The following is a 25,664-nucleotide window of genomic DNA, read 5'->3' on the forward strand; positions in this document are numbered from 1 at the left end:
AAGACCTGAGGCCGATTCTAAAAATGTCTTCTAAATCCTAACAGTTTTCTGAAAAACATATGTTGCTATATCAGCGGTGCTCAAACTTTTTTCATGTCAAGGAACCCCAAAATTGAAATGAATTTGGCCGCCGACCCCCATCTCAAAATATTTTGTTCCAGGGACCCCCCAGAAGCAAAGATTTGAGTTACAAAATGTTCGCTTTACAAAATATATTTGCGCCAATTTTCAAGATTTTTTGAAAATAGCAGATCTACACGTGACGCGCTATGAGCTTGTATATCTGCCATGTTTGAATAGCCAAAGTATAAAATAATGGTTAAAGTGGTACAAATATAGCTAAAATCTAAAATGGACACAGATGCTTTCCCGGTTTTAATGGGATAACGGCGACACAGCTCCCAGAAGATCTGCTCTCTCCCTTCTCTCTAACAGCTCAATTACAACTCCCAAACCAAAAACAAACGAGTCCACGACACAGTAAACCACGCCTGATATTTCTGACTGTGCATCGTGTCGTGTGGCCCAGCCAGGGGGCAGAGGTTGACTTTAGGTTAAGCATGGCTGAGGTCGACAATGAGACTACGAGATATTACACCTCTGTTCTGTAAGGCAGCACTTAAACCCTACCAGAGACCGGTGTCCCCCAGGGGTCTATACTTGGCCCCACTCCATTTTTCCCCTCTAGACCAAATCTCTTCACCGAAAATAACCAAATCACTGAAAATGACCAATGTTCGCCAATTATTACCTTTCCAGAAAAGGGACGCCAAGGTTCATGTGGTTGAATGTAGATGCAGAGCCTGGGTGCTACATGTCTGCCTAAAAACATCTACAACCTATATTGGAAAAATAATGTTATGGGTAACATCTACAACTTATAATGCAATGAATAGAACATGCCATGTCCAACAATTTAGGATAGCTGCAGGGCAAAATAAACATAATTGAAAACCAGGGAAATTAAGTCTGCACACCGCAAAGTAGCTCGCAAAGTGGCCGACTTCATTACGTTTTGGCGTTCACGCCCACTTCGTTCTGAAGAACAGCAAAACATAATAATCAACTTCTTTGCAGTGTGCAGACTTTATTTCCCTTAACATGTACCACTAGCCTTACTGCCAAATCTTTGGTTTGTCTAAACTGACAGTGACGGGTAACCATCACGGGTAACCATGGGCCTGTAATAAAACAACGCTACTTTCCTTGCATAATTGGATGCTGTAAATCAACGTTCGGAATCTTCCAGTCACGGTCAACTTGTAAAGAGAAAGCCCTTATCCTGCTTTGAGTTCCGGCAGCCCACCATGGCCCTGTTCTCTCTTCCTAATCCACAGCGTGTTTTCCCTCAGCATCTCACAAGCACACCTGTCCCTCGTGGTTGGCTGCCATGGCAACCCATGTTAATTTTTCAGACAGCACGCAGCCAGGTTTTCAGCTCCCATCCCCGCTTTCATTTCATGTTAATCCATTATGGCAAGAAAGCCAGACAAAGCCACAGTTGTGCGCTCACGAGCTCAACTAATCCCCCCCGCAGCGACCTGGAGCGTACTCACACAAACACCAACGTACAGCCAGCGCTCAGTGTCGCTGATAACACACACAAGCATAAACACAGAGAGAGAGAGAGAGAGAGAGAAAGTGGCAGACTACAAGTGTTAAGTGTGTGAGTCCTGCACAATTTCCAAGTTAATCAGAGTAAACTTCTGGCATATTCACAGCCATTTATGCATACTTTTTTTTTTAAAGGGAAAAAGCTGCTGCCTTTCAGGCACACAATAACTGGTCTACAAAGGCTCATGTGTGGTGGTGTTTTTCACAGCTTTCCATTCATGTAGTTTTGGCTATCATTTCATAGTAAATCATTTTCTTTTGTAATGGAAATCAGTCGCATTTTACATTCAGAATCTCTGTGTTGAGGCAAAAAAAACATTTGCCACAATTTAGATACTTTCTACTGGCTACATGGCATTTGGAGGAGGTGCAATTCAGAGTTAGGCCGGGGTACAATTTTGAATTTCTGCTGTCACTCTGGCTGGTGATGGCTACAACAAAACTTGATCTACATTCTCTCAGGTGGTATCCATCCATAGACACCAAGTTTGTGTATCTAGACCTTACAGTTGTAAGGTTAGGTCTTCCGTTGATGTTGGGCATGTCAGTTATTTTAGGTGAAAATTTCACAAAAATAGCTAGCTGCTAGGCCTAATCGGTTAATTGGGTAACAAAATCGTAATCTCAACTTAACCACTTTAAGCGCTTAGTGTCCCTAAAAAGAATGTTAAAAAATAGCTAAAACAGCTGATCCATAAGCTCCCGCACTGTGAGCTTGTAGATAGTCTATTTTCACTATTTCTAAACATTTTTGAGTAAGTATATAATAGGCCTTGTGGTGGTGGTTACGATGTATAATAAGTGTCAGAGGGAAAATAAAATACACCTCTGATGCAGGGGATGAAATCATGGGGGAAGCGAGACAATGTGCAGTGTGTAACTTGCAATGTTCCAGACGGGGATCAGCCACACTCTCCTGCTCTCCTCTCACACACAGTGAGTGAGTGAGTGTGTGGTAATGTGTGGTGCAGGTCCAGACATGCCACATATACAGTGGAAAAATCTATCAAAAAGCGGCAGTTGGAGCAACAACTCTCTATTCTTATCTTACTGTAAACACAGGGGCAATGCTTCTATATGTGATGTGACTGCCCGAAGCCCCAAGTATAATTTTAGGCTTCGAGTGTACATCTGCTACATAAAGGGAGTGGGAGTGCTTGGTTTGCAGACCATTTGGCAGTTTTGATGTATCAGCCAGTGAAAATGACAGCAAAGAGCCACAGCGGTGAATATTTTTGTTTTATCTCTGCGTACAAGAGAAGAAGAAAAACCCACATACCAGCTAAAAATAGCAAGTCTCTCAGAAGTAATCTCTTTTTATCTCTTGTATCACACTTGATACTGATAACATGACCATGGACTGTAAATCTCTGTAAATCAAAGCGAAAACACAGAAAAAGGAAACTAGCTTCTCCATCCGTCGGCCACTGTTCACTGTTGGCTGCTGACTTTGACCATTTATAGATCAATAAAAGGTACTTGTTATGTATTGAAGTGTCTAACAGGATTGCCTAAAATGGCAATTAATTAACCCATTAAGACCTGAAGCCGATTATACAAATGTCCTCTAATCTCAACAGTATTCTGAAAAATGTATGTTTCTATATCAGTGGTGCTCAAACTTTTTCATGTCAAGGACCACCCAAAATTATATGTATTTGGCCGCTGACCTCCATCTCAAAATATTTTTGTTCCAGGGACCCCCAGAAGCAAAGATTTGAGTTAAAAATGTTCGCTTTAAAAGAATATATGTATTTAAAGATTTGCACACATGTTCACGATTTTAAAAAAAATAGCAGATCTACAAGCTCATAGCGCGGCACTTAGTGCTTATCTGCTATCTTTGAATAGCCAAAGTGTAAAATAATGCTTTTTAGCTCAAATTTAAAAAATGACACAAGATGGGTTCCAGGTCTTAATGGATTAAACACGATAATAATATAGGTTTGCAGTATGGCCATTTTGAAGTTAGCTGGTCGCTCTACATACCTGGAGCAATAAGCGGCGGTGCGCTGACGGCCGTGACACTGCGACTCATGTTTATGGCTCGCACCTCGGTGACCGCTGCCCCGGCGTTCTCCCCTTTCCTCCCTCCTTCAATGAGGCTGTCAGAGGTGGCAGACCTCCCCCCTACCGAGCCCTGCGGCTGGGTCCCCTGGCTGGCATTCTTGATCAATGAGGCTGGCTGGATGGGGACAGGGGTCTGCTTCAAGCTCAGCGCCTGCAGGGTCTGCGTCTGAGAGGAGGACATGGTGGCCCCCTGCTGGCCGCGAATGGCCAGGTTCTGGACCTGGTTCTACAGAGACACACAAGGGACAGGAGGATTATTGATGCACAGAGTTGTTAGAACTGGGTGAGATGATCATGTAACCACTTAAACCCCATATTCTGTTGAGCAGAGTCCAACCAGGGCTCTACGCAGGTGACCTTTGTGTTTTCGCTCCATTTTAAATAAATATCTTCGCTGAAAATAGCCGACCGACAAACTCACGATCTGCTATTCTCTGCGAAGGTTTTCCCCAGAATACGGATGCTTGGTTTTAAGTGGTTATGGGGTTTTTCATCCGATTCAGAGTTCCTTGGGTGATCATTCAATTGTAGGTAATCTAAATAAAGTGTGCTTTTCTGTTACCTATCTCTGAGACATGAAGGTGTACTCATAATTAGATTATGTTCATACTATTGTCAATGTGTTTTTTTTAACACATAAATGCTCACATTAGTATTTCCATTAGCATCTGTCTGCCATATGATGCCCTCTAGTGCAAGTTGGTTGTTACTACAATAATACTGTTTAAGATTACCGAATATTCTGAACCACTTTCAACCTGGCAAACCTATTTGGGCATCTCATTCAAAAATCTGAAATGGTCAAAACATGAATAAATAAACAGTTAATAGCACTTAATTGTGAGCTTTATCACGTTACGAAGGGCATGTTGTGAGATTGTAGATCTTCTATTTACTCAATTTGCCATTGGACAAAGTACGTAGCGGTTAAAGTGGTTGGTGTGATCGCTAACAAGCTGTTGTGTTTCAAAAGAAGCATTACATTATCTTTTTATAAATCATTTAAATCCATTAGTTCGATTAACTGTTTCTCCCCTACATGGAACATCTGAACTGTCTTCAATGGTTTCCAGTCGTTGAGCCAGTTGTTTACCTGTGTGCAGCCCTCTGATTGGACGGCTGTCACTGTTGCGGTTGGTGTGAAGATGAGCTGTGGAGAGAGAGGAACGGCCCGGCCCAGACTCCTGGCCACCTGGACAAGGTTGTTCTGCTGGGCCTGGAATCACACACACACACACACACACACACACAGTGAGCTTGTAGATACGCTATATTCGGTGCACGATACCAGCGCACAACTAAGTATAAATCAGGCTCATCTCTAACCCTAACCTCTAACCCTCAACTCTAAATACCTAAATCCAGGTACATTTTTTATCAGAAAATGTTTCCTCACAATGGCCATTTCAAAAATGTTACTATACTTGTGGGGACATTTGGCCCTCACAAGTATAGCAATACAAGTACACACACGCACGTGCGCACACCTGCACGCCTGCACGCAAACACACCGTTAACCAACATAACATCTGCCCGATGACCTCTGAACCCTGTTATTCTTATCAATCTAACTATCTTTGTGGGGGCATCAAAAACAAATTATTCGATAAAAAAAACGCAATTTCATTCATCGCTAAAACCCCCAACATTACCACTACATGTGTTAACGTTCAACTTGATACTATCCCTCAACCTAAGGCCTAACCCTAAAATTGACAACTGGAAAAACTGTCCCCACTTAGCAGAAAAATGTCCTGTATTGAAATAAATGTTTGCAGAAAGTACAAACCCAATACCACATGTGCTGAAAACTAGAGAACTAGTGTCTGCACTCAGAAATGGAATTATCTCCATGTCTGCCAGAAGGACTCTGCATAGTTACCAATGTTGTTTGTTTATTCTAATGAGGAGCCACAACTGTGCCCTAAGTGCCAGCGAAAGCCCGATTCATATACTTCATCGCACCGCGCCGTGTTGTGAGCTTGGGTCTTGGGTCAGCCATGGGTCAGCCATGGGTTGGGTCAGCCATTTTCAGAACACACCACCATCATGTGACTGAGCATAAATTAGGCTCAACTCGTGCCAGAGTAACATCTCCAATTTACCCTTATCCAGCAATATGAAAATATACTACCGTAATTGGACGGAGCACTGAAAATGAATTTTATCCTCCTTGCTTAAATGTGGGGTCTTTATACAACTCAACAGGATAAACAGCCTTAAAAAAAGCTTGAAATGTCCTCAGCACATTAGGGACACAGGGCTACTATATCAACCAAAATGGGGCCGTCCTGTAAGTAAAATGTCACAGATACAATCCCTGTGATAGCTAACAAGTCCATGAACTTGCAATGAGTAAGAAACTGCCATTTCTTACTCATTGCAAGTATTTTTAGATCACCTAAATGCATGGAATGTAAATGTAATCCATGCATGCAAATTCTGCACGCTCTTCCTCGTGTTTGTAATTAATCCTGCCGGGACCAGCCGGGTGAACCTCATTAACAACAACACGGCAGGGCAGACTGAGAGCCGAAATCTTGTGAGCTCGCCGTAGAGCAGTGTCTCCCGACCTGGGGTCCAGGCTCCCCTTCTGTTTGGAGGTAGTGCAAAAATGGTACACAAAATCATAACTCGCTTCCATCCGCCGTCTGCCTGTATGTTCTCAATGACATATAAGTCCAACTTGTCATTAGGGATGGGCAATATTATCGATTTCGCGATACATCGCGATATTTTATTTCGCGATATTGTATCGATACTCCAGGCCACCATATCGCGATTCTTTTTTTTTTTGCTTTTTCAGATACAGGCTTTATGAAAAAACATTCAAAGAACCTATCACTGATCTGCAGCTACTCAATATGTAGTGTATATATATACACAATATGTAGTTGTGATATAATGTATATATCGCAATATATCACAATATGTATCGTATCGCAATATATCGTGATATCGCAATATATCGCAATAATATCGTAATATATGGCAATATGTATCGTATCGCAATATATCGTGATATAATCGTATCGTGACCCAAGTATCGTGATACGTATCGTATCGTGAGATTCTTGCCAATACCCATCCCTACTTGTCATACAGCAAACATGTTTCCTCAATATTGTTCAAAAAAGCTTATAATGGTTAAAGCATTATATCTGGGACTGAAAACAATTTGAATGTAAAGGAGAAGGATATAGAAAATAATTACAGCTTCATCTTGCATAAGGGGGATTAATCATCTAAGCAACAATCGCGCAGGTTGTGTCCGTGGCTGCGCGCGTAATTATTTCTCAACAAGGTGTTGCATCATTAGTTTCATGGTAAAACATGTTCTTCATAATAATTAGCAATAGTCTAAAATTCTGGTATGCGCAAATCTTTCCGGTTGATTGATTCATCTGGTCAGCAATTAATCAAAATACAGGCTGGCTACTCACCATTTACAGTCGTATGGTGACATAATTATATGTCGGGAACTGAGTCCATGCATCTATTAGATGCAACTTTGGGAAAGTTGAATAAGCTTTTGTAGTGATCTTCTACTATAGTCTCCTGACTCTCCTCGTAAAGAATCTAAATTCAAGTGGTGATGTTTGTTTACGGGTTGGGACCGTGCGTGCATCTTCCTGGTTTAACGCTGCGCGACCTGGCGCTGAAATGGACAGCTGTCGTCTCCGCTTTCATCTTCGATGAAATGCGTGTGCATTGTTCTTGATTTGTGGTATAAGACAACTTTGTGTATTCATTTAATTTTCCGTGGCAAGTTCCACACGGAACTCCACAGTAACTCCACAGAGCGGCTCTGAGTCTGCTGTGAAAGTTCTCCGACGTCAGTGCAATGCACGAGAGTGAGAGAGAGAGAGAGAGGCAGCTACTGTGGATTTGAAATGTGGCTGATTTGCAGACAGTGATGATAATAAATTACCGTGCGTCTTTTAATCGGTCAGGATGTCCGGAGGGAATTCGATTTTTCGGTCTTGGCCATAACAAAAACGGCCTAACACGACCTCTGGTGTACGCATGTGTGTGCAAACATGTGGAGGGTCTCAGCTTTTGTCAGATGTAAGAAAGGGGGCCTCCAAGGAAAAAATGTTTGGGAATCACTGAGCTAGAGCATACTGTATATATCACGTTATTTACGCATGCATTCTGTATACATGAGGACGTAGGGTTTGGAGTTTGTGCGCTCGCTTGCGTGCACACGTAATGCTTGCATGTAGACCTATAGAGTTAACCCACTACAAAGGTCTTCTAAATCCTAACAGTATTCTGAAAAAAACGTGTTTCTATATCAGTGGTGCTCAAACTTTTTCATGTCAAGGACCCCCAAAATTATATGTATTTGGCCGCGGACCCCCATCTCAAAATATTTTGTTCCAGGGGACCCCCCAGAAGCAAAGATTTTAGTAAAAAATGTTCGCTTTAAAAAGCATATAAATATATTAATTTGCACACATTTTCTCGATTTATCAAAAATAGCAGATCTACAAGCTCGTAGCGCGGCACTCGGTGCCGCGCTATGAGCTTGTATATCTGCTATTTTTGAATAGCCAAAGTGTAAAATAATGCTTTTTAGCTCAAATTAAAAAAATGACACAGATGCGTCCCAGGTCTTAACTCATTCAGTGCCACATGACGTCTAAGACGTCGCGTTTTATCGCCATTGTTAAGCCCTGAGCGCCACGTGACGTCTAAGACGTCATGAAAAACAACACAACCAGAAATAAGTCTGGCACTGAATGAGTTAATGGGTTAAGCAGTCGTGTACATGTGCCAGTGGGCATGCGACCTCCCGGTGCCCTGCTTGCCGCAGCTGCTGTCTCACCATCTGTGCACGGAGGTACATCTGTGCCTGGCTGGCAGTGAGTGTGTGTGTGGTGCTGGAGGGGCTGCCCAGCAGCACGGCCTGCTGGGAAATACTGGTGGGCGGGGCGGAGCTGATGCTCTGCGCTCGGCTGATCAGCTGGGCTGCAGCTGGAGAGGTGGTCAGGTTGATCTGATTGGGGGAAACATGGGACAATGGAGAATGGAGGGACGAGGTTGGAAAACATCTCCTGAGAGAGAAAATGTATGAACAGCAGACTTACTGTATTCAACAGAGGTAAACAAATAAGCTAAAAACTGATTAAATTAATTAGTCTGATTAACCACTTGTAACCTGTTATTCTTCAGCGTACGTACACTGATGTTCCGCAAAAACACAGAAAAGAGCCGATCTACAAGCTCACAACACGTCACATCTCGACACGTTCTGAGTTTGTAAAAGCATCAGAGCTTGTATATAACAGATCGGACAACGGCCCTTTTTGTCAAACTGAGCCCACAAGACTGTACATTTCCCCTCACCGTAGCCTGAGAGGATCCTGTTTGCTGTGATGAAGTGCTGTTCTGGGACACACTCTGTCTGCCTGCAGCAATACTGGCCTGGTGCATGGGGAACAGATAGACAGAGAGGAAGAGCTTGTTAACAATGTTCATAAATAATTGTTAATAATGTTCATACATAAACCTCCAGTCAAACTGGCTGTGAATTACTGGTCAAATAAATGTAACTGTCAAATTCAATACTGTAAGTTGCATCGAATCAGCTTGTTTGGTAGAAAGTACAGAGTATAGGGCTGGGCAATATGGACCGATATTTAGAACCAACCAGGACGGCGCCTTTTCGATAGTTGCAGCCCTATAAGGATCACAGGTTTGTGATGATGGCTCCAACATGTTAAGTGGTCAGGTGGGTGGGCCGTGTGCATTTTCAGAGCACGTTTATTTTAATGATCAATCAATGAACCAACATAGTATACTTTAAGCTCTTATTTTATGATATCACTTTGTTTTTAATATTAGTATTATATCATCATTAAAATCTTTAACCCATTCAATCCGGGAAGCATCTCTGTCATTTTAGATGTCTTTGTCTATTAAAAAATAGCAGATCTACAAGCTCATAGCGCGGCACTGGGTGCCGCGCTATGAGTTTGTAGATCTGCTATTTTTGAAAAATCGTGGACATTTGTGCAAATCTTTGAATATATATAGTTCCAAGGACCTCCAGAAGCAAAGATTTGAGTTACAAATGTTCACTTAAATATATATTCAAAGATTTGGAAAAAATTTCATGATTTCTCAAAAATAGTAGATATACAAGCTCATAGCGCCCACTTGCAATACCCTCGCGGCCCACACGGCCTGAGGAGAACCGCTAGGCTAAAACGTGTGAACAAGTGCTGCTGACCTGCTGCACGGCAGCCAGGCTCTGGAGCTGAGCGGCGCTGAGGTTGTGCTGCTGCTGCAGGGCCGCGGTCTGCAGCATGAGGTGCTGCTGCTGGGCCGCGTACATCTGCTGCAGGTACTGTGCTGCCGTGTTGGGACGGCCGTGCAGCGCCTGGTGGATCACCTTCGGGGAGGGGACACAAACACAAACATTGTGGAGTTAGTATAGCCCCTCGTTCCCAGCCTTACTATAATCTGCCAAGAGAAAAGCCTGGTCACGACCTAAAGCAGAGTGTCTAAAGGGGCGGGACTTTCGTCGTACGTATTCAATCAATCAATTTTGGGGGGAAAGATATTTCAAAATTCTTTTAAAATATGTGTAGCGCTGGTGTAGCGCCCAGGATCACTTAGGAAATTGGCACCGGGTGAAAAAAAATGGGTTACAAAAATCGCGGGATCAAAAAAATAATAATAATAGATCTACAAGCTCACAAAGCATCATGTTGTGAGCTGTGAGCTTATAGATCGGTTTAGTTGGCTTTTTTTTCCTACAATACAGTTGTACAACAAAGTATTACATAGGGCTTAAGTGGTCAATCAGTCAAATCGATTTAGTCCAGTGATGTCAAACTGGAGTTTCGGCCCGCAGATTTTGACGTCGTCAAATCTGGCCCGCGATGTGATTTTAGAAAACGCCATTTAATACTACCTTTTAATGAAAAAAAAAAAAAAAAAAAAAAAAGACAAGCAGCAGCAGCTTCTTAACTCTATAACTGCCAAAGACGTTTATAAACGTCTTTGAGAAATTAGCTGTTGCCTGCCAAAGACGTTTAAAAACGTCCTGAAAAAAAAAAAAATTCTAAAAAGATTCTCTAATTATTTAGTATTGACACCTTTTCGATATTCCAAACGAATAAGGAGATAACAATTTCCAAAGATTTGCTGCTCCATCCACTTCAATGTTAAAATTGAAACGGACAAACAATTCACAATGATTTTTGGTTTGAAACTACTGGTTTTGAGCTATTTTCAAACATCAAACAACACATAACAAGGTCAAATTGACCTTGTTATGTGTTGTTTGATGTGTGAAAATAGTTGACATTTGTGAAACCACACCTGAATCTCATCTGTGATTAGAAATTTTCTGGGGATCAATCATACTTGAGAAAAATATTTTGTGGCTATGCGAAAAGGTACCAAAATCGGTCAAAACCCTGGCAGAGGCTACAGACTGTTCTGAAAAAACTCTGGCAGGGTAAGAGTTAATTATGCACTGAGGCTAGCTGCATGGGTCTGAATACTGGACAAACTTGTTCTGTGAGAACAATGGCCAAGCCGTGAAGCCACAGCCAAGGTCACTAACATACAGAGGACCATCACCATCATTCAACCAATTTGACCAATGTGGCCCGGACCCCAAAATGAGTTTGACACCCCTGATTTAGTCGATCATAAACAAATCTCTAATAACATTTTCACATTGATTAGATTTCATATACTTCTGTTTACAAATAATAAAAACAAATGTGTGCTTCTCGATTATTCGATTCATCAAAAAAGTTATCAATATAATAATTGCAAAGAAATAATCAATTTATACTCGGTCCCTTCCTTTTTTCCCTCTACACTAAACCTTGTCGCCAAAGATAGCCGATCTACAAGCTCAAAACACCTCCAACGTGACATGTTGAGAGTTTGTAGATCTGCCATTTTCACCGAATGTCCGCCTATTATTACACACGGATGCTACGGTTGGTTGATTTAGAGTTCCAAAAATTTGAATGATTAAACCTTCTAGGTGTCAGGGTGTTTGTTTACGGTTTCAGGCCTCCAGTTTGTCAGCAGTAATGTAATTATTCAGCAGCATGGAATGAATACAGCTGGTGTTAACAGACCATAAATGTGGGCCTAATGAAAAGGGACCGCCGAAAGAACGTTGTTTTTTAAGAAATTTGCTACGTTTGAATAACTCACATTCAGGTGGCACAAACAAGACCGCAGGGAAAATGTACGCAAGTCAGAGTCAACAATGTCTACAAAAATCTCTAACAATGTCTAGACATGTTAGACATGTCAACAATGTCTAGACAACATGTCAACAATGTCTAAAATAAAACATGTAGCTTTCCCCAGGTAAGAGCAAGGAGACTAAAGATAACTTGCTCCATTCATTCAGTGTTGAGAAAGATATATTTTTTCAAGTAGGTAATTGCAGGGAAGGGGTCACAGAATTATCCCTCCTTCACCAGGAACAGAGCTCATCGTGCAGACGTGCACCAGAATGTCTCTATTCACCCACCGTCCCCGACATTGAATGACAGTCTCCGCCTGGTTGCCGGGCAACCAGAGTGCAAGTTTGACCTGTGGCCTCTAATGGATTATAAAACCACCCCGACCCAAACCCCATGGGAAACAAGTTGAAAGAAGGGATGAGAGGATTCTGTACGCAGCGGGCACATTCATTCAATCCCTTGCTGATCTTAAACGACCGCTGTGGCTTTAGGCCGAGTGTGCTGCTTGGTGACAATGACGCGAGCTTCCTTCATTGCTGGAAAGAGGATCCACCGGGCCAGAGTGCCATTGTCACAGCATAAAAAGCAGGGTGACCCCTGTCGCGGAAGGGGATAATTCTGCAATTCTGGTCAAGTGCACTACAACAGAGGACAAAGGAGATAAGAGCCCAAGCAACCTTTTTGGATTTAGTTGAGTTTTTCAGTTTGTATCTCACAGCACAATTTAACCTTTTTGCCATTATGCTCCTTGTTCTGTTTTTTTCTTAGATTTTTTTGGGGGGGATTTTTAAGCCTTTATTATTGATAGGACAGTAGGCTGACAGTAAATGGGGAGAGAGACAGATGGGGAGTGACATGCAGCAAAGGCCGTCGGGATCGGGACTCGAACCCACGACGTGCAGTGCCCGAACCACTATGCCAGCGGTCCGGGCCCCTTGTTCCGCAAACAAACTAAACTTTAAAATGTAATCTTTGCATTTGACATGCACAACTAGTGTAAAATTATAGTTTTTGGGTACTTCATCAGAAGGCTGTGGAATTCACAGACCTGCTGTCTGACTCATGAGAGACGAGAGTGTGGTACAAATCTATCTACTGCTCTTGGAAGGATGGATCGAAATGTACCAACAGAGGGCAGTAGCGGGGCTAGCACAACACTTAGTGTGCCTGTGTACTGCAGTGGGTTTCAACCCTTTTCATACCAAGGTCCACTATTTACTCGGCATTTGAGCCACGGACCACCGCTTGACGAGATTTAGCCTCTCAGACCCAAAACTTGATAAGATTTTGTCCACAATTCCATGCTGTATTGATGTTGGTACAGATAGGAGAGATGACAGGCAAACTTTGATCAAAATAACAATTATTCTACATTCTCTACTTCTTGTAAATTAAGTAATGCAGATGTATAACAATAATTGAACTCTTGAGAACGTTAAAATGAAACCAAATGGACCCGTAAGGGTCCATTTGGTTTCATTTTAACGCTCTCAAGAGTTAAAGATCTACCCAATAAGGGTCCATTTGGTTACCAGCTCTCCATTATTTAGCTGGGGACCACCTGGAACCCCCCTCGAGGACCACTGGTGGTCCCCGGACCACTGGTTGAGAACCACACACACATCCCACACATTTCTCGTAACAGAGGGAACATACAGTACCTGAACCGTCTGTCGGTCAGGAATCCCACTGTAGACGGATATCTGAGGTACTGCCTGTCTTCCCATGGTAGTACTAGTAGTACTAGTACTACTACTAGCAGCAGTACTACTACTACTAGAACTGCTGGTAGTGGTACTGCTGCTGGCGGCGGCGGCGGCGGTGCTTGTATTGGTGCTGGGGGGGGTGGTGGTGGTGGTCCCTGTGCCGCCGGTCGTAGAGGCAGGGGCCCCCGGCTCACTCTCCATGGTAGTGGTGCCCTCTGCTCTTCTCACCTTTGACCCCCGGCTCTTCTGAATGGCTCTCCGGTGCCTGGGAGGAAACGGAGGGAAGGACACATTCATTCATACTGTCGTACACATAAAGCTACTCATTCATATATTCATTGGCAATAGATCAGTGGTTCTCAAACTTTTTCATGTCAAGGACCCCCCAAATTGACACTTATTATCCCGCGGACCCCCCTTTGAAAAGATATGCCAGAGACCCCCATAGTAATAGAAGATATGCACGGCTCTAGCAGTGATTTTCAACCATTTTAATTTCAAGGACCCCCAGTTTGACATGCATTAGGCTACAGACCCCCATGTAATGGCATTTCTATCTTTGGGACCCCAATTTATAAATCGATGTTAATTTAACTCTGAGAGTGGACAAATGGAACTTAGCTGGGGACCCCCTGGAACTCCCTCAAGGACCACTTTGAGAACCAATGCAATAGATGTGTATAGATAGTGACATATTCATATTATTCGCTGTACATTTATATTTAATGACACTCTGTACATACGGCGGCATGTTCACTCCTTCATGGACCCAGTGCAGATATCTAGTGAGAGTCTTTCCTTTTTATCTTTATTTCTATTCTCTCTTAGTTATCTTGGTTTGGTTCCCTGCGTTTCATTCTTACTGCTGGTGCTGCTATAACCTGAATTTCCAATAACGGTTTGGTTGATCTAATCTTATCTGTAGCCCTGTCACAATTATTACACAATTGCCTAATCGCAATTATTTGAGATAGTCGCAATATTTTTTTGTAGTAAAATGTTCATACATTTTCAAACATTTTCAAAAATAGTGGATATAGCAGCTCTACAAGCTCAAAACGCAGATCTGCTATTTCCACTATTTTTTTTTGTTGTATAACGTTTTATACGTTATTTGTCATATCTGCCCTGTGCACCTTTTGTTTACGAAGCCTAAAAGCCAAACAGAAATGTAAATTTGTAATCATAATGCTCCAATGTTCAACGACAGAAACGCAATTAAATCAATCAAGCAATTATTTGAGCGACAAATTAATCGTCAAGTAAAATGTCATAATCGTGACAGCCCTGCTTAGCTGCTACCCCCGTTTAGGACAAGGCAGTGATGAGGCTTTTTTCTCCAATGAATTAAACACATCTGTATTTGAAAAGCTCCAATGGAGGAAGCCGGTGCTGTGTGGAATGTTAAGCTACTGTTTTGCTTCTGCTATAGCCTACAGGCAAGATACATTATAATTCTGCACCAGCTGCATGGTAGACAACTTTCTTTTTAGCTCAATTCTGCTGAAAAGCACCGTTTCATTTTCAAGTACACATTGCATAATTCAATACAAATTTTGTATTAAAAGGTACAGTTCACCCAAAAAAATTACTTAGTCACTAGGGCATTCACAACTAATGATTTTTACTAGTCGACTCATTTGACCAAGTAGTAGTTTTTTTTTATTTTTAGGGGGGGCATTGCTTTAATGCCATCCTACTACTATATTACTATTATTATTATCCTCCTGCCCTTATTTTTATGGCGTTTTAAGGGAGGCGCTTCTGGCACAGCAGCACAGCAGCGTCTCCCCCATTGCCCAATAATAGGCTTTTATTGGGCATACTTTTGACCCCCTTTTGATAAAAAATAAAGTCAGGAGGATAATAATAATAGTAAGATGGGCCATTACTATGGCATTAAAACAAATTACAAAACAAATAAAAATAAAAAAAACGTTTTTTTCATTTTTTTTTCAACTATTCGACTAGTACCAACAAAGTCGACTAGTGGTTGTACTAGTCGACTAGTTGGTGAAAGCCCTATTAGTCACCCCATGGAGACTTGAATTCATGCATATTTTTTTGTTTTGGTCGCATTCCTAAGCCAATAATTTGATGACCAGCGGACCGGTAGTCAGCGGTTCCGGTAGGAGACACAAAGGAGACTCTTTGTATCTCCTACCGGAACCGCTGCCGGTCATCAAATCATTGGCTTAGGAATGCAACAAAAACAAAAGAATAGTAGTCTTGTATGTTATAGCCACGCGATCTCTTTTTGTATAATATGCTATACATTTGTATGTGTATGTAACATAAAAACTGTAAAATAAAGTTGTAAAAAAAAATAATAATAATAATATCCATGAATTCAAGTCTCCATGGGGTGACTAATCGATAGAAAACAAGTTATTTTGGGGGCGAACTATCCCTTTAAGCCCTATATACTTTGTATGATGAATACAGAAAATAGCCGATCTACAAGCTCACACTACATTGTAAGCTTATAGATTATTGTCACTTTCTATGTCATTTTCGGTGTTTGACACCTTCATATGACATAGTATAGATAACAGCGGAGGTGGAGGGGGGCTCATAGCGTTGTAGAGAGAGAGCACCCCCGAAAGGCTCTAGAGAGAGAGAGAGGGGAGAGAGAGAGAGAGCGCGGAAGACGGACGGTCCATCACAGCACTTCGAGGCAGTGTTCCCACATTCTCACTGGCTGATTAACATCGCTGTGTGGGAATCTCCTGCATTTTAAGTGGTACATTTGTGGGAATCAATTCATTCATGCGCAAGTCCGTGCCAAAATTCACACTGTCTTTGACCACGAGGAGAAGAATGTTATGCTTTTGTCAGAAGGAGAGGGTCAGAACAGAAGTCAATTTTGGTTGTACTGTATAGTACATTTCAGACCAAGTAAACTTAATGTGCTTCACAGTGAAAGAAAAGGAAAAAAAGCTCACACCCGGTCACATCGTGATTCGTGACGTGTTGGGAGCTTGTAGACCGGCTATTTGTGAATAGTTTTAAGTATAAAATAAAGTTAAAGTGCCTAATAAACTATTCCTCATTTTGCTGGGGACCCCCTGGAAAACCTCCAAGGAGCCCTGGGGGTACCTAGACCCCCTTTTTGAGAAACACTACATTGGGGTAGCCTATACGTTGTTCTGGAGGAGAGTATGTATAGAGACACTCTGGACCAGCTGACTGCATGACATGTTGACAACTTGCCCACATGATGGGCCAGTTAAAGTACTGCCATGATAAACATCAAAAACAGCACAACACTTTCACATTATTGTCCTGTGAATGATACCAGTGTTTTGTCAATTATTTGTCTGAAATTGCTACAACTTCAACATTGTATAGGCCCCCCACCCTCCAACAGACTGAGCTTCACACACCTGCAGTTCACTGCTGCCACTCAGTCAGCCGTGACATCAAAAATAGAAGCTAATGGGCTTTCTTTCATGTAGCCTTGTGGTAAAATGCTTTTAAAAATGACATTGTTATTTAACACTTTAAGACCGGGAACGCATCTGTGTCATTATAAGATTTCTTTGGCTATAATAGCAGATATAAAAGCTCTCTGTGCCGCGCTATGAGCTTGTATATCTGCAACAAATATATTTATACTTTTTTAAAGCGAAAGTTTTTAACTCAAATCTTTGCTTCTGGGGCTTTTACAAATGTCAGGTTTTTTTTCCTGAATTTTTTTTACTTATGTTGCTATATTATCAAAGGTTTTCAAACTTTTTTCATGTCAAGGACCCCCAAAATAATATGTATTTGTCCCAGACCCCCTCCCATCTAAAAAATATTTTGTTCCAGGGACCCCCAGAAGCAAAGATTTGAGTTGAAAATGTATATAAAAGATTTGCACAAATTTTCACGATTTTTCTAAAAATAGCAGATCTACAGCTTGTATATCTGCAATTTTTTTAATAGCCAAAGAAATCTTAAAATGACATACATGCGTTCCCTTCCCGACCTTAAAGGGTTAATCAGCCAAACACTGAGCAAAATGTGTGAAAAGAGAAAATAAACATCAAAGAGTTCAGACAGAGTGACATGGACTACCACAGGAAGAGGAAGACAAAGTTTGCCGACCGCGCAAAACTGTGTTGTTAGACCAGAGCTAGGGCTGTCACCACTATGACATTTTACTTGACAATTAGGCTAACATGTCGCTCAAATAATTGCAATCAACGATTTAATTGTGTTGAACATTATGAATAAAAAATACATTTCCGTTTGGCTTCGCAAACGAAAGGTGCACAGGGCAGATATGACAAATAACATAGACCAATTATTTGTTTACTAACATTGAGACTGGATGCACAGGTGATTGTTTCACGCAATAAATTCCCAACCTGGGGTGCGCTGGTTTCAGCACACCCCAACCCCCTCTTGTGTGTTGGCTCAGCCTGATCGCCAGAGAATTAGTATACATTGCACGGATCCAGTGCACGTCATTCCGTGCATAGTCGCCTAGAAACCCCGAAATTCCGTGCACATGTACGGCGAGTCCCACGGTGGGCGTAACCAGTCGCAACCTGGAAAAACCCGGAAGCAGAGCAGTCCCCACAACAAAATTTACGATTCTGTGCCTATCGGTACATAACTCAAACGGCGCTGAGTAGGCACAAGGGAATGTCGCAACGTTCGGGACGGCAACTCGCTCGCTTTAGCTCGCTCGGAGGCCCCTTACTTTGGCGACAATTCCCTTGAGACTGCGCGCCTCCGAAATGGTTTAGTCACAATGGGGGAGATGCGAGGCGGCTATGCACGGATTTTCGGGTTTTCCAGTTATTCACGGAATTTCAAAAACGTTCAAAGAGAACGTTTCCTCTGGCGATCGGGTTGGTTGGCTAGTGAGGCGCGTCCTAGCGAGACCTGACAGAATGGGTTTCATTGTGCGCATACTGGTTGCGCGCATACTGGTTCTTATCAGTGTGACGTCGTCTGTTAAGGGCTCTATACATCATTTAATAACTGTAGCCTATACTTAAAAAAAGTTTTTAAACAGGAACGTGGAAATAGCCGATCTACAAGCTCAAAACGCGTCACGACATGTTTTGAGATTGAAGATCTGCTATTTCCACTATTTTTGCCAGACCCAAGGGGTCGGCCTACATGAGGCTTTGTCCGTCCCCATTTCGTCCATACATGGGCAAAAACGACCTTGTCTGTCCCCCTTTCGTCCATACATGGGCAGACAGCCTACATGAGGCTTTGTCTGTCCCCCTTTCGTCCACACATGGGCATAAAAGGGACCTCGGTCTGTCCCTTTCTTCTCCATACATGGGCATAAAAGGGACACAGGCTGACACGTCATGCGAAGTCCGGCTTAGCCGTGACGTAGTGCTCTGATCTTATAAAGTACTAGGAATTTATTCTGGGTCTGGCAGAACCAGGTCTCCTGGTCTCGTTTCAAAATGTTTGAAAATATGTGAAAAATGTTCAACATGGAAATAATGACGATTATGCAAATTGCATACTGATAATGATGATAATGAATTTTATTTGTATAGCACCTTTCCAAACAAAGTTACAAAGTGCTGAACAGAGCAAGGTTAAAAACAACAAAGCAAAACAAAAAAAACTTAAATTGTGACAGGCCTAAACAGAGCTCGATCAGAGAGTGAGAGAGAGGGAGGTTATGTGTGACGTCAAACCAGAGCTTGAGGAGGAGGGAGAGAGAGAGAGAGAGAGAGAGAGAGACAGAGACAGAGAGAGAGAGAGAGCCCATGTCACCCTCGCAATAACCCGGCCAATGCTGGGTATAGGGTACCAAAACCTGTAAATGCTAATCGACACGTTGCCTCGCAATGCAGTGTCAGCGCAATAACCCCCGTAATGCCAGGAAGAAGGATTTTATACTTGTGAATCCATCATCTCGGGTCCTGCCGGGCCGTCCATATTTGGGCAAGACTTTAACATAAAAGATTCACTGGAATGTCACGATATTATTAGAGCCCCGTCTTGATTAATTGGGCTCCCGACCTCTCATGATGTGCACTGCATATATCAGATAATTGATGAGTTTACAGCTAGACAATGATGACAGCTTGCATAAACTATGATTAAAAAAAAAAAGAAGAACATCTATTATTAGGATCACTTCCTTGCCAGTCTCTCTCTCATAATGTGTAGAGCTGATATTATGAGATCTTCATTATTCATTGTGGCTATAGTTTGTTTGCCATCAAATAGCCTGTCTATATTGAGTAGATAGTACATTTTCACTTTCAGCAAATAGTTACTGATGCTTTGCATTAGCTCTAGTTACATATTAAATGCCTGCTGTTAATGCATCACATACCAGGCCAGTGGCATTTGTACAGTATTGAAATAGCCATCATTTATGAATGTACATCAATATTTCATTTGGATTATTTTGCTTATTGAAGTGTGTGCGTGCATGTTGGGGGAAGGGTGTTATACCCGGTTACCCATTATTACATGCTATAAAGCATGATGCATCAGTGCAGTTTAGGATATTTATTGTTAATGAGACAAAACATGTGCAGGCACAAGCATGCGCGAGCATCTCTGAATATACTATGATATAATGTATTCTACAGAATTATGATGACATTTAGCCTATAGATTTGGGTTGGAACTTTGGTGCACCTTAGCCTCAAGACGATAGAGAACCACTGGTCTAGAGCAGTGGTTCTCAAAGTGGGGTCCGGGGACCCCCAGGGGTCCTTGGGGGGGTGCCAGGGGGTCCCCAGCAAAATGAGTTAACTCATTCACTGCCAGAACTTTTTTATTTTTGCGTTTGACAAACTGCCAGAGATTTTTCATAGAAAAAAAAAGTACTCAGGAGCCAAGATACAAAATGTTTAAGTTTTAAGTTAACAAGGAAGTGGATTGGAGTCTAGATCTTCAACAAATCATATCTCCTTGGTCTTTAGGTTAAAAATTAAATAAATAAATAAGAAAAAAAAAATAAGAAAATTTTTTTTTTTTCTTTTTTTTGAAAAAATTAAGTTGTTTTAGTCGTTCTTGGCAGTGGGGGCTTAAAGGACAAAAGTCGTTTTAGTCGTTCTAGGCAGGGAATGAGTTAATATAGCGTCACAATCATTTTAACCACTTTAACCATATTTTATACTTTGGCTATTCAAAAATAGCAGATATACAAGCTCATAGCGCGGCACCGAGTGCTGCGCTATGAGCTTGTAGATCTGTCATTTTTAAAATCCCTGGCACAAAATATTTTTTAGATGGGGGGGTCCGCAGTCAAATGCATATCATTTTGGGGGTCCTTGGCATGAAAAGGTTTGAGAACCACTGGTCTAGAGTATAGAGCAGACATTGGAGTATAGTCCCCCAGCCTGATCTCCAGAGAATACCGTAACATTGCACGGAACGAGTGCACTTCATTCCGTGGATAGTCGCCTCGGAACTCCCAAATTGCGTGCATATGTACGGCGAGTCCCACGGTGGGCGTAACCAGTCGCAACACGGAAAAACCCGGAAGCAGAGCAGTCCGCACAATAAAATTTACGATTCTGTGCCTATCGGTACATAACTCAAACGGCGCTGAGTAGGCACAGGCGAATGTCCCACCGTTCAGGACGGCAACTCGGTCGCCTTAGCTCCCTCGGTGGTCCTTCACGGGGGGACAATTCGCCTGTGACTGCGCGCCTCCGAAATGGTTTTGTCACAAAGGCAGCGCCGTACCATATGCACGCAATTCGGGAGTTCCGAGGCGGCTATCCACGGAATGAAGTGCACTCGTTCCGTGCAATGTTACGGTAATCTCTGGAGATCGGGTTGAGTCCCCCCACCCCCCTAGATGGGCCAAAGGTAAAATTACAATCACCTGTGTATGTTTCCTCTTTCTACAGAAGGCAAGTCATTATAGCACATGCCACATGGACCGGCATAACTAACCACTCCTTTCATTCCACAACTGAAGCAAGCACTGAAGCATGCTCTCTTTAGATGAACTGAAAATGACATCATGCTGTCAAGTTCATTGTATAATAATAATAATAAATAAAAAATGAAAATGAAAATATTATTAATAAATAAAGCTGTTGATTAATTACATGAATTGACCACAAATGTTGTGATGGGACAAATTCACCTGGTTTGAAAATCCATGGAGAAATTCATCCTCTTCTCATAGCATTTAGGCTTAAAAATATCATAGTGGAATTACTTCTCCTGAATTCCTTTCCTTACCCCCCCCCCCCCCCCCCACACACACACACACACACACACACACACACACTAATGTGCTTTGTTACGACATCAGCTCAGAAATGAATGACCCTCTTGAAGCTTGTTTGTTTTCGCACTTAAATTAATACCAGAGAGGTGAAATCTAATTTGAGTTCCATCCAGTTTAAATAAACTATCCTGGTAGTCCTACAGGATTGCAGCTCACTTTTTGAAACACTATCCAAGGTGTTTTGGCTTGCATGGATAAAAAAAAAGTGGACTGGATCCAAAAGCTGAGTGAGTTGGAGAAGCACAAAAGAATGCATGCTTTGAAAGCTAATGAATGCCAGTGATTTCAGAGCAAAAGACACATTGGCTAGCTAAACTAAATTACAGGGCTCTTTAACTCAAAACAAGCGCACTTCATTTGGTGAAAGTTAATAGCGGAAAAGGGTTGTTGTTGTTGGTGGTTGGGGGGGGGGGGGGGGGAGCTGTGCCAGGGGCTTGGGTAAGTCAATAAACCCCTCCCCCACGAGTGAAAATGACACCAGTCAAAGTTACCTTTTTCATATGGACTATGTTCTTAATCAAACGCTGTTGGTCTACTCTAGCTCATAGGTTTCTTTTCAACACCAAATGTAAAGTATTTATCCAAACAGTAGTGTCCTACACGCAGCTAAAACAAAAGCAGCATACCGAGAGACATGACCAAAATAATGAGACAAGAACAACAGTGTGGCATGTGAAAGCCGCGGCCTTCCTTCCTGTCCTGAACACCCATTTGTCAGCCATCAAAAGCGTGCGAGAATGAGGAGGGTAGAAGATTTAGGGCCGCCCTGTAAAAGCCTTTTTAAGTATGGCCCCTTGGTACCCTATCCATTATCACAGACAGGGGGGGAAGGCTCCGCGCTTGTTGTCAGCAGATGAGATGGAATGTCTCAGACGAACGGAGTGACAGTCGATGTTACAGACATGATTGGATAGGAAATGAGAAGATGGGATCTGTAAGCAAGGGCCGGAGACATACTAGACAGGAGAGAGAGATGGTTTAAAAAGGTAGGGGCAAATGGGATAAGGAAGAACATGGGCTGGTGTGACCTCAGTATACTATAAGGAGAGAGGATTCAGAGGTCATGAAATGTGGTGTGCATGTGTGTGTGAGAGAGAAAGAGAGAGAGAAAGAGAAAGAGATACTTGTGCTAATAGAGTGTGTGGGTGGTTATGGAATTGATGGTGGGGGTTCAAACAGCTGATGCTAGTACTACAGACTACGGTGCCTGTCGTGAGACAGATAAATGGGAGGGTGGGATTTCTAGCCTCTGGGCCTAGAGGTATAGGTGTAAAGTTAAAAGGGGTGGAGGAGGTTGCTGGGCAAAGAAAGAGGGGGATGTGAACGTGGGCTGAGACTGAGAGAGTGAGTGGGTTATGGATATTAAAGGGTTTGGGAATGGGGAGAGAGGGCACGATGGAAGTAATTAAATGAGAAGCAATGCTGCTACAGCCCGTGCTGCTAGTCCTAAGCTACCCCAACCCCCCCTACCTCATCAGTATTCTATTTCAAGTGAAATTAAGACGTGTGGCACAGATCTACAGCCCACTTATGCTAGAGGAGAGCATTCAGAAAATGCTCTGCGTGGTGGCAATAATGTGCTGTCCTATAAAAACGGCATAACCAGACAAGCCTGAAAAGCAGCATACAATGTCAACATTATATACAAGAAAAGCAAGGTTAAACAGTTACTCATAGCTGAAATGAAGGCTTGGTATGCTTCCCCTTTAAGTGAAACTGAAACAAAAACACAACTTACTAGAAAAATAATTCACCCAAACTCAATTTGAAAAACTAACGAAGAGTAATGTCTTAATATTCATCTTATTTTTTGTCTTTTAGTCTGGTTTTAACCATTGCCATACTGTGTGAACAGTGGAGGAATAATCCCCTAGTAATAGATGGTCCCTAAGCATTCTCAATACACACCCACACACACACACACACACACACACACTGAAAAAAAACCTGAGCACTGAACACCATATGAAAAATTAAATGCAATCAGATTTGGAAATACAATAAAACCACTAATGGGAATCATACATCCATAATGAGCCAAAACAAAGAAACCATAACATCAGTGTTGCATTAGTCCTATACTGGATCCTACATTTCACAACATATGAATGAGCCTCCGACCTATAATTAAGTCTGTTCATGAAAAACTGATGGCTGACATCCAGTCTGACTCGAGCACGTTTTATTTTTCTTTGGCTGTATACAACATCATCATCCCCCCAAAGCTTTCCCTGCATGTTGTATGTGGTCATTTTAGTCACCGTCTGGCTGTCATTGCCACATACATCGTGTTGTGAGGGGATGTACGGGTGAGAGGAGGGAATCCCCTCTGGTAATGATGCCTCCTGCCCCCCCCCCCCTGTCTCTCAGAGACGAGTCACTCATCCATCAGTGCAGGAGAGCTAAGGAGAACCCGGTCAACCCATCCCCCTTTGAAAAGATTGAACATTCTGGCTAGTGGCTGAGGTAACCTTTTCATGAAATGGGGCTAGAGTGACAAATCTGGTACACCTTGAAAGCTGGTGAACCCACTGAGAATGACAAGAGGGCATGATGATGGCAGGCCTCCGTCTCTCGCCTCCTCTCTTAAAAAGATGGGATAAATGTTCGGGCGCCAACATCACAAAATACTTATTGATCTGCTAAAGCCGGCATTATGAGACTGTAATAAGTGACTGTCTGAGGATTTGCATAGTCTGCAAGAGCTGACAGAGACAGAGCGAGAGAGAGAGACAGACTGGCTGTCTCTACAACACTAAGAGCCCAGTACAAGCAAGTGCAAGCTCCATCAGCATCCAGCCCCTAAGTCCCCTCTGAGACGCATACAAACGGCCCACATTAAATAAATACCACAGGTGCACATTAAGTCAAATGAGTACAGTAGATCGATAGCACAGAGAGCACACACACAGTGGGTGATATTGGCAAATTTACTTGAATGATGCTGAGACAAAGCCCCCCCCCCTTAACCCGGGTGTTTTCCCCTACCTCCTCTGGCGCCCCCAACGCGATGCAGGGGTATGATGCCCCATCCCCAGGGACTGTGCTGTCCTCTCTCCTCTACGGTCCTCCTGCTCCTCTTTGTCTGTCTGAGTCTCCGGCTTGTTGTGACTGAGTCAGTGAGAACTGGATTTCTGTGTTGTATCCAAACCCCCTCTGTCCCGGTTGTCTAACACCCCCCCCCAAAATGTGTGCGCACACACACGCATGCATGCATGCATTCACACACATACACACACAGTTAGCTCCTCGCTCCTCGTCCCAGCATCAACACTCAACTCCACCAACCAGGCCCCGGCCTGCCTCCTGATTATCTGGTATCCTAGCGACAGCCAACGGGGTGCCTATGGAATCCCTGTGAAGCGCAGCATGCTGATTGGGCAGCGGATCGCTCTCTAATGAAGATGATGGTAATGATTTTACTCTCCCCTCCCCCTCCCCTCCTGCCAGAATACTGAATTTTGAGGGCCCTCCATCACATAATGGAAGATAATCACCATCAAAAATACATATTTTTGATATTCAAATATTTTTTAATATTCAATCCTCTTATATAGTTATAGCATGACAAAATATATATAATAATCAGAGATAGTGCGGTTGGCATTTTGAGTGGTACATTAGAAAGATTATTCAGGTTGGGAAAATCAACACCAGTCACAAAGCAAACGCTGCTAAATTCAGACTTGAAGTATTTTTATTATTTTGTTCACTTACTTTGGCTAATAAATAACACTGTTTTGGGGAGATGTCTTAAAATGTCAGATTGGCTGTTAAAAATAGCGAGTGACTCGCTGTTAAGCTTTGCCCCCT

The 25,664-nt window shown here is 42.5% G+C and overlaps 1 protein-coding gene across 1 annotated transcript in view; it reads right to left on the reverse strand.

Annotated features, from left to right (window-relative positions):
* phc2b (polyhomeotic homolog 2b) overlaps positions 1-25,664 on the reverse strand; it is a 58,772-nt gene that overhangs the window by 24,146 nt on the left and 8,962 nt on the right. The window contains exons 2-7 of the mRNA XM_080422034.1: positions 13,577-13,886; positions 9,923-10,084; positions 9,037-9,114; positions 8,516-8,686; positions 4,778-4,900; positions 3,604-3,910 (exon numbers count right to left, since the gene is read on the reverse strand). Coding sequence (XP_080278160.1) covers positions 3,604-3,910; positions 4,778-4,900; positions 8,516-8,686; positions 9,037-9,114; positions 9,923-10,084; positions 13,577-13,822 — 1,087 coding nt within the window. The 5' untranslated portion in view covers positions 13,823-13,886. The remainder of the gene's footprint in view (positions 1-3,603; positions 3,911-4,777; positions 4,901-8,515; positions 8,687-9,036; positions 9,115-9,922; positions 10,085-13,576; positions 13,887-25,664) is intronic.

Source organism: Gymnoscopelus braueri, assembly GCF_963280865.1.
Source record: "Gymnoscopelus braueri genome assembly, chromosome: 3".
Taxonomy (NCBI): Eukaryota; Metazoa; Chordata; class Actinopteri; order Myctophiformes; family Myctophidae; genus Gymnoscopelus; species Gymnoscopelus braueri.